Source organism: Eptatretus burgeri, chromosome 9 (genome assembly GCF_056783735.1).
Source record: "Eptatretus burgeri isolate ZD-2024b chromosome 9, Ebu_testis_v1, whole genome shotgun sequence".
Lineage (NCBI taxonomy): Eukaryota > Metazoa > Chordata > Myxini > Myxiniformes > Myxinidae > Eptatretus > Eptatretus burgeri.
The window spans coordinates 1131824-1148170 of record NC_140969.1 but is presented as its reverse complement, the minus strand read 5'-3'; the positions used below and the strand labels follow the sequence as shown (position 1 = coordinate 1148170).

Below are 16347 nucleotides of genomic sequence, written 5' to 3'. Positions count from 1 at the left end.
CTGTTCCAGCACGACCCTCCACGGAGCACGCGGCATACGAGTCATCACCAGCCACCGAGTCATCACTAGCCACCGACCCCCATACACAGTGCTGCCACATCCGCCCAATCTCCGTTGCCGCCAATCACAGTACGGCACTTCATTATCACAACATTCACCCCCTTCCGAGAAATATATCTCTATAAATCTAGTCTAATAGGAGGACGAATGGTGCGACCGGATCTTCTTGGCACTGGAGGGTTATCCACAGCATCTGATTGCTGTGGAGTTGCAGGAACCATATCAGGAACGAGATCACCCCCCTCTGAGCAAGGTACGTCTTGGGGACTACCCTGGGGAATTACATTTTCTTCAGAAGCCTGAGGTAGAATTTGGGGTTCACTCTTGGATGGGGTTCCAATTGGGGCTAAGTGTCTAACAGAGACCGTAGTTTCCCTGCCATCCGGGTAGCGAATATGGGCATAGTGGGGTCCTGCTTGGAGGAGGTCGACTTCATCCACAAGGGGATCAGTTTTATTCGTGCGTACGTGACGCTTCAGCAGGACTGGCCCAGGATTGCAGAGCCAAGTAGGCACCGAGGCTCCCGAGGAAGAACGACGAGAATAGTTCAGAAGTCTTTCATGAGGGGTAGCATTGGTTGCTGTGGACAACAGTGAACGAATTGAGTGGAGAGCATCAGGCAGAACAGTCTGCCAGCATTTGATGGGTAGATTACAGGATTTTAGAGCCGTTGTGATTGCCTTCCAAATGGTACCATTGAACCTCTCCACTTGGCCATTCCCTTGAGGATTATAGCTAGTAGTTCTGCTACCAGCGATCCCCCTACTGGCAAGGAAGTCTTGTAATTCCTTGCTCATGAAGGAGGGTCCCCGGTCCGAATGAATGTAAGCCGGCATTCCGAAAATAGCGAACAGCTGACAGAGGCACTTGATAACCGTGGAAGTGGTCATGTCGGCACAAGGAAATACAAAAGGAAACCGTGAATATTCGTCCACAATGTTAAGAAAATACTGGTTCTTATCTGTACTCGGAAGAGGCCCCTTGAAATCTATATTGAGACGCTCAAATGGCTGAGTAGCTTTTATGAGTCGAGTCTTATCTGGTTGGTGAAACTTGGGCTTGCATTCTGCGCATATTCTACAAGATCCAACAACCTGCCGGACATCCTCCACAGCATATGGCATATTCTTAGATTTCACAAAATGGTATAAGCGGGTAACCCCTGGGTGGCACAAGGCTTCGTGGAGGTTAAACAGTGAATGTCGATCGTGGCATGCCATCCCACAATAAGACCTGGAGAATGTATCAGAGGGAATGTTTTCTCGACCAGGACGATACACAATATCAAAATCATAGCAAGATAATTCCATCCTCCAACGCATGAACTTATCATTCTTTATCTTATTTTTATGCTGCTTATCAAACATATAGCTCACTGATCGTTGATCTGTCTTTATAGTAAAATGTCTGCCTGTCAAATACTGTCTCCAGTGGCGAACTGTTTCAATAATAGCCTGGGCCTCCTTCTCAATAGAAGCATGACGACATTCGGGTCCCTGAAGGGTTCGGGAAAAGAAGGCTACCGGACGTCTTGCCTGGGTGAGGACTGCAGCAATTGCTACATCCGAAGCATCGGTCTCAACTTCGAAGGGTATGGATTCGTCAATCGCCCTCACCACTGAACCTTCAATGTCTTGCTTAAGAAGATGGAAAGCTGCTTCTGCTTCCCTTGTCATGGGAAATGTAGTAGTGGCACACAGTGGGCGGATCTTGCTTGAGTAGTCATATATCCACTGTGAATAATAGGCAAAGAAGCCAAGGATGCGTCGGAGCGATTTCATGTCCCGAGGCACAGGCAAATCCTGTAAGGGTCGGAGTCGTTCAGGATCCGGGCGCATTTCCCCTCCTTCCACCACATATCCGAGAATACTGAGCCTGTTAGTTGAAAAGTTGCATTTGTCTTCATTGTAAGTTATATTCTTTCTCTTCGCAGCCTCAAGAAATTTCGTGAGATTAGCATCATGCTCTTCCTGAGTCATGCCGCAAATAGTAATGTTGTCTAAGTAAGCAAATGTTCCAACCAGTTCTTCTTCTTGGATGAATGAATCCACGATACGTTGGAAGCAAGCCACTCCGTTGGTGACGCCAAAGGGAACCCGAGCAAACTGATAAAGGCGTCCACAGGCCTCAAACGCGGTGTATGGCTTATCTTCATTTCTGATGGGGATTTGATGATACGCACTACGGAGGTCAATTGTACTAAAAACACGGTATTGAGCAATCTTGTTAACAGTGTCATCTATACGAGGCAGAGGATACCCGTCAAGAAGTGTAAATTTGTTGATAGTTTCTGAATAGTCCACGGCTAAGCGTTTCTTGTGAGTTTCGTTCTTAACGACAACAACCTGTGCACGCCAAGAGGAGTTACTGGGCTCTATAATACCTTCCTTCAACATCCTTTGAATTTCCTTTTCAATGAATTTACGATCATCGGGAGAGTACCGGCGTGATCGAGCAGCAACAGGATAACAATCAGCTGTCAAGTTGGCAAACAGTTCTGGAGGGTCAACACATAGTGTACTGAGTCCACAGATAACAAGAGGAGGCAAACTACCTCCATATGTCAGTGTAACACTATCATGCAGTCCCTGAAAATCCTGGCCCAAAACTATATCTGAACACAGCTGAGGGAGTATGGACAGACGCACATCTTGGTAGCACCGACCGTTTACTTTGATATTGACTCGACAGAACCCTGATGTCTGAGCGGTGAAGGAAGTAGATGCCATGGAAACATTGCCTTGGGTGTGATGTACACTTAAGGAATGGCACTTAACGAGGTCGGGATGGATAAAACTTTCTGAACTACCACTATCCATAAGGCCATCCAATTCCACTCCATTGAGCGTGACCCTCACAACCGCCTTTGATAACACCCCTGGGGCAGCGGCAGAAGACACAGCCGCTAGTGTTGCCTGATCAGAGGAAGTTGCACAAGCACCAGTAGCTACTGATGAAGTACTACGGCACACCTTAGCAAAATGACCCTTTTTCTGGCACTTATGACACACAGCCTCTCGTGCCGGACATTTTACACGTGGGTGTTTTAAAAAACCACAAAAGAAACATTTAACACCCGTAGCAGCCATTACAGTTGTGGGTTCCACTTCACCGGTATTCTGATTGGATGAGGCAGCACCCAATGAACGGGAGGGTTGAATAACACAATAAGATTCTGAATTTCTTTGGGCTGAATCAAGAGATCTCGCCTGATCAAACATGGTAGCTAAATCTAAAGTCTTATTCTCTAATAGACGTTGTCTGATCAGTGGTGACTGCAGGCCGCTAATGAAGGCATCCCTGATGGATTCTTCGCAATGTTGAGTTGCTGTTACAGCCCCAAAGTTACACTCTTTACTTAACGTTTTCAGAGTCAGAAGGTATTCATCTAAGGACTCTCCGACCTGCTGGCGGCGAGTTGCAAGACAATGGCGTGCAAACACTTCATTAGTGGGCTTTACGTACTGTGACTGTAAAGTACGGATAGCCTCATCATAAATGGTACACTCTGATATAGTTTCGTATAGTCTTGGTGAGACAAAATTTGTAAGCAGACTCATCTTATCCAGATTATCCTGTGGTAGAGCTCCCAGGAAGTTTTCGAACGTCTTCAACCAGTGTTTCCATTGTTGTGCCGCCGTGGGTGAACTGGGATCCGAATCCAGCCTCTCTGGTCTCAGCAAACGCTCCATTCCAGTGTCGGCCTCAGCGCTCTTCTGGTTCAATCCAACCAGGTAAGTTTTGTGAGAATAAATTATTGTTGTAGTAATCAACAATAAACCTTTTTGATCGGCTTTATTCTCACAAAACCCATACGCATATCTACAACAACATAAATATACATACGGTAAGAATAACAAAATACAATAACTTGTACACATAATACTGAAGGCAAACTCCATACTCTAATCCCAATTACATTCCTAATACAGTATACTACATACCATTACTGTTCCAGCACGACCCTCCACGGAGCACGCGGCATACGAGTCACCAGCCACCGAGTCATCACTAGCCACCGACTCCCATACACAGTGCTGCCACATCCGCCCAATCTCCGTTGCCGCCAATCACAGTACGGCACTTCATTATCACAACACTTGTTATAAATAAACAATACTTTACCACTGACCCTAAAGACTTGTTATAAACAATACCTTACCACTGACCCTAAAGACTTGTTATAAACAATACCTTACCATTGACCCTAAAGACTTGTTATAAACAATACCTTACCACTGACCCTAAAGACTTGTTATAAATAAACAATACTTTACCACTGACCCTAAAGACTTGGTATAAACAATACTTTACCACTGACCCGACAGACTTGTTATAAACAATACCTTACCATTGACCCTAAAGACTTGTTATAAATAAACAATACTTTACCACTGACCCTAAAGACTTGATATAAACAATACTTTACCACTGACCCGACAGACTTGTGATAAACAATACCTTACCATTGACCCTAAAGACTTGTTATAAATAAACAATACTTTACCATTGACCCTAAAGACTTGGTATAAACAATACTTTACCACTGACCCGACAGACTTGTTATAAACAATACCTTACCATTGACCCTAAAGACTTGTTATAAATAAACAATACTTTACCACTGACCATACAGACTTGTTATAAACAATACTTTACCATTGACCCTAAAGACTTGGTATAAACAATACTTTACCACTGACCCGACAGACTTGTTATAAACAATACCTTACCATTGACCCTAAAGACTTGTTATAAATAAACAATACTTTACCACTGACCATACAGACTTGTTATAAACAATACTTTACCATTGACCCTAAAGACTTGGTATAAACAATACTTTACCACTGACCCGACAGACTTGTTATAAACAATACCTTACCATTGACCCTAAAGACTTGTTATAAATAAACAATACTTTACCACTGACCCTAAGGACTTGGTATAAACAATACTTCACCACTGACCCGACAGACTTGTTATAAACAATACTTTACCACTAAGCCTATAGACTTTGTTCAAACAATACCTCAGCAGATCAAATGTATACGAGAGCAGGTAAACATTGGTCTGGTGTCTTAACTTCTTACTTTAGCAAAGGTTCATGGGTATTGGCGATGGTGATGGCAGCAAGAAGAGCTGTGGATAAGGCAAGGAATGATTTTTGTTTTGTTTTTTAATGGAAATCGCCCCCAACAAGGTATAAATCCACTCTAGTGTAGCGGCTAAGGGATGGTTAGATGAAGATAAGGATAAAGCAAAACAAAATAAAAGAAAGAGAAAAATAACAGGAAAACATCCAAGACACAGGAAGTAGCAGAAGTTCGGTGAAATGTGATGCGAGAAGTAGGAATTGGCATTCCTCTTAAAGCTCCTGGGTAGATCGTAGGATAACGGGAAGCACGTGACAGGTATTGCATTCCAAAGCGAGACAGCATGAGGGATAAAACTATTTTCACTTTGGATCAGCTATCCATATCAGCTATATTCTGCACCGAGTTGTCTTATGCAGGTACAAAACAGCATCAGGAGTGAAACTCCAACCATGGCAACTTGCATCCAAACACTCATACAGGAAGAACCAAGTTAGAAGGTCCAGCAGAACATTTACCATGAAAATATCTGTAGAACAGACTAAGAGTGGTAACTGACCAACGGTGAGAGAGCAGTTGAAGAGTTGAACCCATCTCTGCACCAACCAGGTTCACTGTGCATTTCTGGAGCCGATCAAGTAAAGTTAAGTTGCAGGCTGGTGCTGCAACCCAAATGTGGCAACAGTACTCCATGAGGAGACATATAGTTGTCTTATACAGGAACAAAACAGCATCAGGAGGTAAATACCTCTGCGCTCGATGGAGACAACCAACTCGCTTGGAAGTACTCTTCGAAATATCGGAAATGTACTTATCCCAAAGGAGGTGAGAGGGAGATTAACAGACCAACAAGCCAAAGCTCAGATGATTCTGTTAAGGTTGAAGACTCCATGTGCACAGAAGGGAAAGACCTGTTTCTGGAGTGAGACATGGACAACAATTTAGTTTTCTTTGCATTGAAGGTTACCAACCAGTCATGCCCACACTTCAACACATTCTCCAAATCATTATGAAACCAGTGAAACTCCAACCTCATGATAAACAGTGTTGAGTGAATTAGCAGATGTACAGTAAAGTGAGGAGTCATGAGCATGCATGGCTCTGAGACGGAACATTATCAGGAAGATCATTGGCATAAACAAGGAACAGAGTGGGACCAAGGACAGAGCCCTGTGGAACACCAGAATTGATGGAGCAAGTCGGAGAAGATTGACACTCAAGTTTCACCTTCATCTTGCAATTTGTAAGGAAAGCTGAAATGATTGAATGCATCACTCCAGATACAGCATGCGACTGAAGCTTGTGGAACACACCCTTGTGCCACACTATCAAAGGCTTTTGAGATATCCAAAGCAACTAATTGAGCTTCACCATTGAACTCCAATGCCCTGTTGAAATGATCCGTAATTAAGGATAGCAGATCACCGATAGAGCGAGAATGGCGAAAGCCATACTGGCAGTCAGTGAGAAGTTCATTGTTCTCCAGATGGCTGAGAATCTGTTCATTGATGAAGCATTCAAATACCTTACTTTTTTTTGTATACATTGTTGAGGTTTGTATGAGAACAGGAAGTAGGCTGATGGGGTGATAGTTACCTGGCTCAGAATGCTCATGGAATGATATGGAAGAGGAGGTGTGCAACAAGTTAGAAAAGGATGATGGGAAGAAGATGATCTCCAAATTAGCTCGTGACAGGGATGAAGGTAATAAGGACATGAACAGGGGGACGTTGATTAACGATGGTGGCCAGAGGCTAGTGTCAGAAATGGGGGGCAGTTTTGACAGTGTGGGAAGGATATTTCAAACAGCTGTTCAACCCGAGAGGCTGCAACGGCGAGCTGGAGCTTCTTTATTCTGTAGAGGGGAAAGTGGAGGTCATGGAGGAGGAGATGCGGACAGCATAAAAGAGGATGAAGAAGGGAAGAGCGCCAGGCATTGACAAAGTGCGTACAAAGTTGATAGTTGCTGTGGAAGAAGTCGGAGTAAGTTGGACGAAGAGGCTGTTGAATGTAGGTATGAGAGAGGGGTCAATTCGGGGGGATTGGAGGACAGGGTTAATTGTGCCGATATGGAAGGAAAGGGCGATGTTTGAGATCCAGGGAAGTAGAGAGGCATTGCCCTCCTAAGTCTTGCATTGAAGGTGCTGGAGAGTATTCTGGATGGGAGGATTAGGAAGAGTATGGAGATGGAGTTCTGAGAAGAGCAACAGGGGCTTAGAAAGGGTAGGGGGACGACGGATGGGATGTTCACACTGAGACAGCTGGTGGGAGAAGAAGTAGGAGGTGCCAGATGAAATGGCATTGGGAATCGTGGACTTGGAGAATGCCTACTACACTGTCCAGAGAGAGAGAGAGAGAGAGAGAGAGAGAGAGAGAGAGAGAGAGAGAGAGAGAGAGAGAGAGAGAGAGAGAGAGAGAGAGAGAGAGAGAGAGAGAGAGAGAGAGAGAGAGAGAGAGAGAGAGAGAGAGAGAGAGAGAGAGAGATAGAGATAGAGATAGAGATAGAGATAGAGATAGAGATAGAGATAGAGATGCTGATGGCGACACTGAAATGGATGGGGGTTAGGTTGGTGGTAGGTAGGTATGAGGGAACGAAAGGAAGAGTTTTGGTTGGTCTTGGGATGTTGGAGGAATTGAGCGTGAACATCGGTTTGGGGGCAGAGAAGTGCTCTCAGCCCACTCATGTATATCATGGTGATGAAGCTGGTAAGCAGGAGGTTAAACATAAAAGGTATCCTGGGGAGGATGTTGTAATTGGATGGATCTGGATGTGGTTGCGCAGAGTAGATGGGAGATGCAGAATATACTGGGGAGTAGAAGGCATTCAGGAAGTATGGACTGAAGTTGAGTGTGGAGAAGACTGAGATGATGTGGGTTTGGAAGCAGAGCAAATAAATGAATATCAGGTTAGAGGGGAAAAGATCAGGCAGGGAAATGGGTTTGAGTATCTGGGAGGAACAGTGATTGGGGATGGTAAATTCAAGGCAGAGGTGAAGGACGACCCGGATAGGTGCGAATACATGGGTGAGTGTGGACAGATTGATGGCAAACAGAAAATATCAAGGAAATTGAAAGGGAAGGTTCTGGTGTCGTGTAATGCCAGATACCTTTACGGTCTGGTGTTGGTAGCACTGACAGATATATAGCAACAGAGGTTGCAGGTCTGTGAGAACAATTGTGTGAGGAGGATTGTGGGAGTGAAGAGGATGGATAGGAGGAGGATGGATGAATTGAGGGGGGAGATTGGTGCGCAGATGAGCTTGACGGGGAGATTGGTCAAATGCTGGCTGAAGTGGGCTGGTCACGTGGTGTGGGAAGAGAGAATGGCAAAGAGAGTGGTTCGTTGAGGGAGCAAGGGAAGAGGAAAGGAGGTAGACCGTGTTTGAGATCAGAAGATTGTATGGGGAGGGATGTCAATAAGGTAGGGGTGGTGAGAGTGGACAGAGTTGGCTGAGGACAGGGGGGAGTGGAGGAGTATCATTGTCAAGGCAGGGCAGAAACTTGGTACCATTGGACCTCATGCCTTACAAAGAGAAGAGAAGGAGAAGAAGAATATACTGTAGGTAATGGTGCTCTTTAGGGTCGACTTGAAGTCCTTTTGCAAACGAGGTCACACTGACTCGAGGCCTGATCTGGCATTTAACCTATTTTTACAACATGGTGAACCTTCATTATCTAGCCACCAGTCTTTTCCTGACAAATTGCTGGGCATCAACGTTGCACAAAGCAATATTTTGTGGTTTAGTAACTTTGATTATATGGCCACCACTTCTATGTGGCCACTCAACAATACTGTTTGCATTGACCAACATTTTGTAAAACTTGTTTTGATGCTTTTTTTTTTTTCCAGTTCTTATGTTTCCAAAGAGAGTGGTTTTGATTATTTATACATGGGTCAAAGATCAAAACCTGCCATAACATTTGAATGACAAAGAAACTAAGGCTGTGGGGAACACTGATTTAACACCCGATTGTTTGTGTTCTATTACCTGTCAATAATGAGTGTACGTACATGAGGGGAGACATTTGCATTTGTTTGAGAATGTCAGTGAGTCTTGTTTTTATTTGTTTTTGAGTATTCCATAAGAAGGTTATAACATTGCCTTTCAAATGTCCAATACATCAAATAATTTACACAAAAATCCGATGTGGGAGGGGGAGATCGGAGAAAACCCAAACCATTCCGTTGTTGGAGGTGTTTGTGATGTCGATCAGGACCACCGGTTACACAGAAGATGGTCGTGAGAGTAACAGATAGTGTGTGTGTGTGTGTGTGTGTGTGTGTGTGTGTGTGTGTGTGTGTGTGTGTGTGTGTGTGTGTGTGTGTGTGTGTGTGTGTGTGTGTGTGTGTGTGTGTGTGTGTGTGTGTATGTGTGTAAACAACAGCCAGCTGAAGGGAATGTTGCACAACCTCAAATTTGCATGAAACATTTCATAGCCCAGGCTGCCAAACCTGCTTATCTGCAATTAGTATGGGAAAGGAGTTTTTGACAGCATGGTAAGAGCCCAATATGTCAGAAATGTTATATGTTTGGTTCGTCATTTGTGAAAAATCTTGGATGTCATGAAAAAGGTCACCCGAGTAGTGCGTCGAAGGATGCTCGGGCATGTTGTTCCCAAACACCAATAATACTAATATTATAATCGGATTGTGTTGGGAATTAATCTTGACTGTATTTGTCGCATTATCGTTGCTGTACTCGTGGCTCACAGTTTTGACTTTGTTGAATGTGCAAAGAGACCAACGGTGCAGAATAGTGAGCTTTGAAGGGTTGTTGTACAGTGGGTGTTTTACTGCATTAACTATGTCTGTGGTGTATCTGGTACTTGACGCTTCTTTTTGCAGTACTTGACGCAAGCAGAAAGCAATGAGCAATGATTTTGACTCTTCTTATCCCCACATTTTTTTGACAAGAAAACGGAGGGATATTGTAATCAGCTCCATCCATCTATCTGTCCGTCATGCTATCTCCTCCTAAACGGTTTGGCAGAAATTCACCAAAGTTGGGAGTTATGATCACCACACGGCACAAAGGTGCCAGAGCAGTCACATTTCTGGCCCTGCCCCATGGAGTGGGGTCAAAAGGCAATGGCCAAAATGCAATTACAGGCACATTTTAAACATTTTTCTTTATGAAACTGTCTTTGCAATCAACATTGGGGGACACATGAAATATGTAACACTGTTTTTGGATTTGACCTCCGGTTCATGCCCCATGGGTGGGGACAGGGGTCGAAACAAAACAGGGGTTAAAACAGAAAAAAAAACTTGAGCTCACAATTTGATATTGGGTCGTTCCTGGTGGAACTTTTTTCCATCTTTCAACTTTGCATTTGGTGGGAAGCATGGGGGTTTCTGATGGCGTGGTATCGACTTCGCTCGAGCTTCATTTTTGTGAACCAATGTTTCGTAAGAATAGCAAATATTTAACATATCTATCTTGCTGGAAAAAAATCGTTAATCTAAGTCTTTCGAGAGTAACCAGGTCATCTCGATTCAGGACACCGTGTGATAACAAAAGTAATTTCTGTCGATCTTTATTTCCTAACACTTGCAAGATTGCATTGTCCTTCGACAGCCCATTTGGGTTGTTTGCAACCCTGACTATGCATCGGCTCTTATTGAAAACCTATTTGAGATGTAATAAAAGCCCCAAGAGTGTGACGTGGGATGCCTATCAACCCGTGGGTCCAATGGTGACTAACACGGTAAAATCGTGTGTCTCTGCCAATGACAGATAGTGTGCCTTTCTGATGACGAGCCTTCCGCACTTGTGGCCCGATCCTCTTTTGCAGAGCGCCTGGCACAGCTGTTGAAGAAGTTGTTTGAGACTCATGTTACCGGCGATGCCAATGAGGAGTTGGTCAAGGCTGCTGCTAATGGAGACTTGGTGAAGGTGGAGGAGATTCTGAGTCGTGCAGATACCGATGTGAGTCCTTTGTGTTTTTTCATTCTGCAAACCTTCATTTGTAGTCTTGGAACATACAAACAACATGGCTTCCTCACTTTACGAATCATGATGATTTTTCATGTCAATATAAGGTGTGTGTGTGTGTGTGTGTGTGTGTGTGTGTGTGTGTGTGTGTGTGTGTGTGTGTGTGTGTGTGTGTGTGTGTGTGTGTGTGTGTGTGTGAATCCTCCATAACTCCAAAACCATGAAACCTAGCAGCTTGAAACTTTGCAGGCAAACTAAGAAAACTTCAAGGAAGTGCAGGAGTGAAAATTGGGTGTTTGGGTTCATTAAAACACCCCTTTTGAAGATAATTAATGGCCGTATTTAATTCCTTCATCAGGCGCATCCTCAGTCACCGCTCTCAATGGGGTCTTAAGGCGTATCCTAGGTAACCTCTCTGGGGTCTGAAGCTGCCATGTTTTTTCGCCTGCTCAACCATGCCTTGACAACCATATTATAGAATCCTGTTCATCATAGCTACAAATCATTGTGTACACCACTTTTGTTCGTACTATAAGTTTTCAAATTAGGAGATTGGAGAGATTTCATGCATTATATGATACGATTTTCCACGATCTACTCTCACGGATTCATGAAAGTATGTAATCGAAATATTATTTCGGTTTTGAGGATCGGATAGTGTCCGGACTAAATAAGTGTCAAAATCTGTTGTGAAATCTGATAATTTAAAGAAATAACGAGACTTATAAACAAGCAATAATACCTATTTACTTTAAGCAAGCAAGGCGATGTTCCGTCCTCCGTACATACACATGAAAATGTGAAATTTCCAAAGCATTAAACATCTTTTTCTCCTGTTTGGAGAATTATATTGAGTCAATGAAAAATTGAGGAACGTAACAAAATTAACCAGCTTCATTGAGCTATATGATTTAATGCATTCAGTGCAATACCTCCCGCCATCCCCAAGGGACTGCCTATCCATAGTGTCTGCCAGATCTGTTTCTGTATTTTTGGAGGTTTCCTGAGGTGCTCTACAGGGAATCGAAGCAAATCTGGTGAAAAACGGACGTTTTAAAATGAAGTTACAACGTTTGCATGGACCCCGAAACGATGTACCACGTGACGTGTGCACAGACAAGCAGGCAATGTGGTGGATTATCTGCAATGTTTATTTCACGGGCGATTAAACTTTCAGATGTCTGCAGGGTTGTTCTACGTTAAACAGCAACTCTTTTGTCGATGAAGTCATTATTTAAACAAATTCATTTAATTTCTTTAACTGCTGATGACACGGTGAAGACTGGCTTTAAATTAAAGGGATCCAATATGGTATGCAGCCACAGCCTGGTCAGGCGTTCCTTATCAACTATTTCAATGGGCGGCTTGCTTGAGTGCTTAAGCCACTTGCTGAGCACCACACAGTCAATAGTGATGCAGTTCATGTCCCTATTGGGATGTACAGTTGGCTTTTTCTCCAAGGTAGAAGTACATGATTTTCAAAGGTTAGCTGGTTTCTGTTTGTGAGTTTCAAAGGAAAATATGTTTGATAAAGGCCCTGTCACACCTTGACGTTTTAGCCAGGGTATGGCAAGGTCTCAAAATGTATGTAAAACGCTGGCGTACGCTGAACTATTTATGTTTTTTTTTTAAGTTTTGGGCGTATAATAACGTGTTGGACGTATGCATAACGTATTAGTAACGTACACAGAACGTTTTAATCGCAAATAGATAACTTGTACCAACGAATGCTGAGCGTGTTGTCGGCATTCACAACCTATGCCCAACGATAGTCTAACTTATGCATATCGTGCGGCAGCGTATCGCCGACGATAACGTGGCGTAGGCTATTCATCGGCTGCGGCTCGACGATTCAAATCATAACCGCACTGGACATCGAAGTGTGAAGCCGCTGTCGCACCTTGACGTTTTAGCCAGCGTATGCCGACGTATGAAAAATTTGCCAAACCAAGCTGGCACACGTCAAATGCGTTATGGGTAAGTTTTGTCTACGTTAATAGCATGCTGGCTTACGTCGTAGTACGCCGAGTACGTCGATAAATTTTCAGCATGTTGAAAATTTCTCGACGTATGACACACATTCCGCAAACGCTGGCATAAGTTGTAGTCACACTACGCGATCGTTGACACACATCGACAGACATTACTTGTACGTTACCCATAAGTCGAAACGCGTCAATGTAATGGTTAGCGTCAGTGTTCCAGACTCCCTGGTTTTTTTTTTTTTCTTCGGTATGACGGTGATGTTGACACTTCGATTTCTAGTGCGGTTATGATTTAAATCGTTGAGCGGCAACCTATTAATTATATTATATTATAACCGCACTAGAAATCGAAGTGTTAACATCACCGTCATACCGAAGAAAAACAAACAAACAAAAAAAAAAACAGGGAGTCTGGAACACTGAAGCTAACCATTACCTTGATGTGTTTCGACTTACGAGTAATGTAGAAGTAACGTGTGTCGACGAGTGTCAACGATCGCGTAACGTGCCTTCAACTTATGGCCAGCATTATGCGGAACGTGCGAGTCATACGCTGGCATACGTCGAAAAATTTCAAGCGTGGAAAATTTGTCTAATACCTCGGCGTACTATGACGTATGCCAGCATACAAAGACGTATGCCAGCGTACTACGACGTATGCCAGCGTACTACGACGTATGCCAGCGTACTACGACGTATGCCAGCGTGCTCTTAACGTATACAAACTTACCCATAACGTATTCGATGTGTGCCAGCGTTTTAGCCAAATTTTGCATACATCAGGCATACGCTGGCTAAATCGTCAAGGTGTGACAGGGTCTTTACACCTGATTTCTGAGCCATTTGCCGCATTAACGTGTTTTCTAAATCAGAGCCAAAATTTTCTCCACCCTTCACATGACGATTGGCAGCTGTTTATAAAGACTAATGTGAATGCACATCTCCCTGAAATGTCTATGTAAATGCAACGTTGTTGAAATAATTTATTTCTTTAAATTCCCCCAAAACAAGGGTGAAAGCTTCTCAAGGTTTCTGGGTTGTATTCAGGATATACTGTCGTCGGTAATCACACTGACTTCAACCTGCTGATTCCTGAAGGACTGCCGATATCAGCCAAACTCTAATTGTGTGTGTGTGTGTGTGTGTGTGTGTGTGTGTGTGTGTGTGTGTGTGTGTGTGTGTGTGTGTGTGTGTATGTGTGTGTGTGTGTTTGTGTTCATAAAGCATAACATTTTCGCTCTGCTAACTTCCCTCCACCCACCTGCCTCTGTCTCTCTGTCTCGCTCTCTGTCCCATCCTCGCTCCACCCAAGCTTAATGCACAGCAGCACCCTCCCACGCATCTCTGTCTCTCCACTCTCCGGACATGTCCGATCGGACTTTGTCTCCGGACGTGTCTGATCGGACTTTGTCTCCGGACGTGTCTGATCGGACTTTGTCTCCAGATGTGTCCGATCGGACTTTGTATTCGGACAGTGTTTATTTATCTCCGGACGCATCCGGGCGGTGGTTATGTCCAGACAGGAGTTTGTCTCCGGACGTGTCCAAGTGGTGTTTGTCTGAGCGGTCTCGCTGCCTTCCCTTCCCCCAAATCTCCTTACTCTCCCTCCCTCCTCTCTCCACCTCCTCACTCTCCCCCCCCCTCTCCATCTCCCCCACCACTCTCCTTCTCTCCCCCACTTTTGTCCCCCCCCTTTAGTACTCTGTCAAAGAGACAAAGATTACATGGTTAACATCAATTAAACATCAAACGGAGCTGCCTATCCTGATTTTGGGCTGATTTTCTCTCATCAGGATGGCATACAGATAAACATCTAACCAATGATGACCACACTCGTTTCAACATTCGTGTTAAAACGATTTACCCGCCGATCACACCACGTGCCTTCTGGTTGAATGGCTTGCATTAGCAGGAACAATTGTCTGGGTGGCAGACGGACGGTTGTTCTTTGTGGATTATGCGGTATTACCGTGTGAGACATAATCCGTGGCGATGCTCACCATAACAGTCAGGAGGTACGTCTGATGTTGAAACGACAATGTGATCATCATTGGTGAGATATTTATCGGTATACCATCCTGATGAGGGTAAATACGCCTGAAATCTGGATCGGTGGCTCCATTTGATGTTTAACTGGTGATGACCAAATAATCTTTGTCTGTTTGACAGTCACCCGGTCGAGGCCTCTGTGTTGGAGGTGACGCTTTGGTGCAGGACTGTCTTATGGGAATCTGCGCAGTGCTCATCACACTCCACACGTTTCGATATTTCGATATATATATATATATATATATTCTCTGCCAGGCTGTCCATGTTTAGGAAGGGGTTTCAAAATCAAATTGCTGCCATTATTTATGCTCTCGGTCGGTGCTGTGTTTATGTGATTGGGTGTGTGTGGATATTTGAAGAGACTAGTGTTTCCTACACCTGGTGTTGGCTTCATCGTTAGGGTGGTGGGCTTGGGATCCTCGGGTCCTGAGTTCAAATCCCCCTTGGCTGTTGAATTAATACCAGGTGGGGTTGACTCAGCCTGTCATCCTTTCGAGGTTGGCAAAAATGACTGCCAGCTTACTGGTATCCTGTGTCGGAGTGGCAACCCGCCCAGGATTGTGTCCAATCGCCCAGGAGATTGCTTAGGCAGCAACAACGCTCTGCACAGAGTATGGTCCTGATGGATGGATGATGAAGTGTTTCCTGAAAAGAATCAGGTAAGTCGAGTGTTTGTGGGGTCTCATGTTCTGATTCTATTAATGTTTCAAAATTCCCGTGCTTTGAGGCCTCACAAAATAAATCCCTTTTGGGCTATCCCACGATTTATTCTTATGATATATTTTTGTGATATAATTTTTGACCGTCGCTGACAGTTTAAGATGCGACGAAAGCAAATCCCAAGAAAGATCAAACAAAATTAGATGTTCTTAAACAAATAAATGCATTTTAAATATTGAGATGTGTCGCTTTCGGACTTGTTCCCTTGTGGTTGTTCGTCAGGTCTATTACGTGGATGTCTATAGGAAATGAACGTTTATTCAAAAAAAAAAAATTCTTGAAATAATCTGGGGAAAAATGAACAGGTCTCTGCTGCTGGTTTGTGAGATGCATGCCAACTATGTTTGAAAGCTCTTCCCAGCCACGGGGAAGAGTGGTTCGGACCTCTCTCCTTGGGTTGTCACTGTCTGTCTTTTCCCCAGATTTCTTTTGATTTCAGGTGGAACCCCTTAAGGGACCTCTAAACACCTCGAAGGACTTCAAGCGATGCGATGCGATGCA

At 44.0% G+C, this 16347-nt stretch overlaps 2 protein-coding genes across 4 annotated transcripts in view; one reads left to right on the top strand and one right to left on the bottom strand.

Moving 5' to 3' along the window:
• LOC147019407 (uncharacterized) overlaps positions 1-16347 on the bottom strand; it is a 520827-nt gene that overhangs the window by 368488 nt on the left and 135992 nt on the right. The gene's annotated exons all lie outside the window — the stretch shown is intronic.
• MIB1 (MIB E3 ubiquitin protein ligase 1) overlaps positions 1-16347 on the top strand; it is a 231431-nt gene that overhangs the window by 84246 nt on the left and 130838 nt on the right. For both annotated transcript variants that reach the window (XM_085893862.1, XM_085893861.1), the window contains exon 9: positions 10953-11086. In XM_085893862.1, the coding sequence (XP_085749988.1) occupies positions 10953-11086 (134 nt within the window). The remainder of the gene's footprint in view (positions 1-10952; positions 11087-16347) is intronic.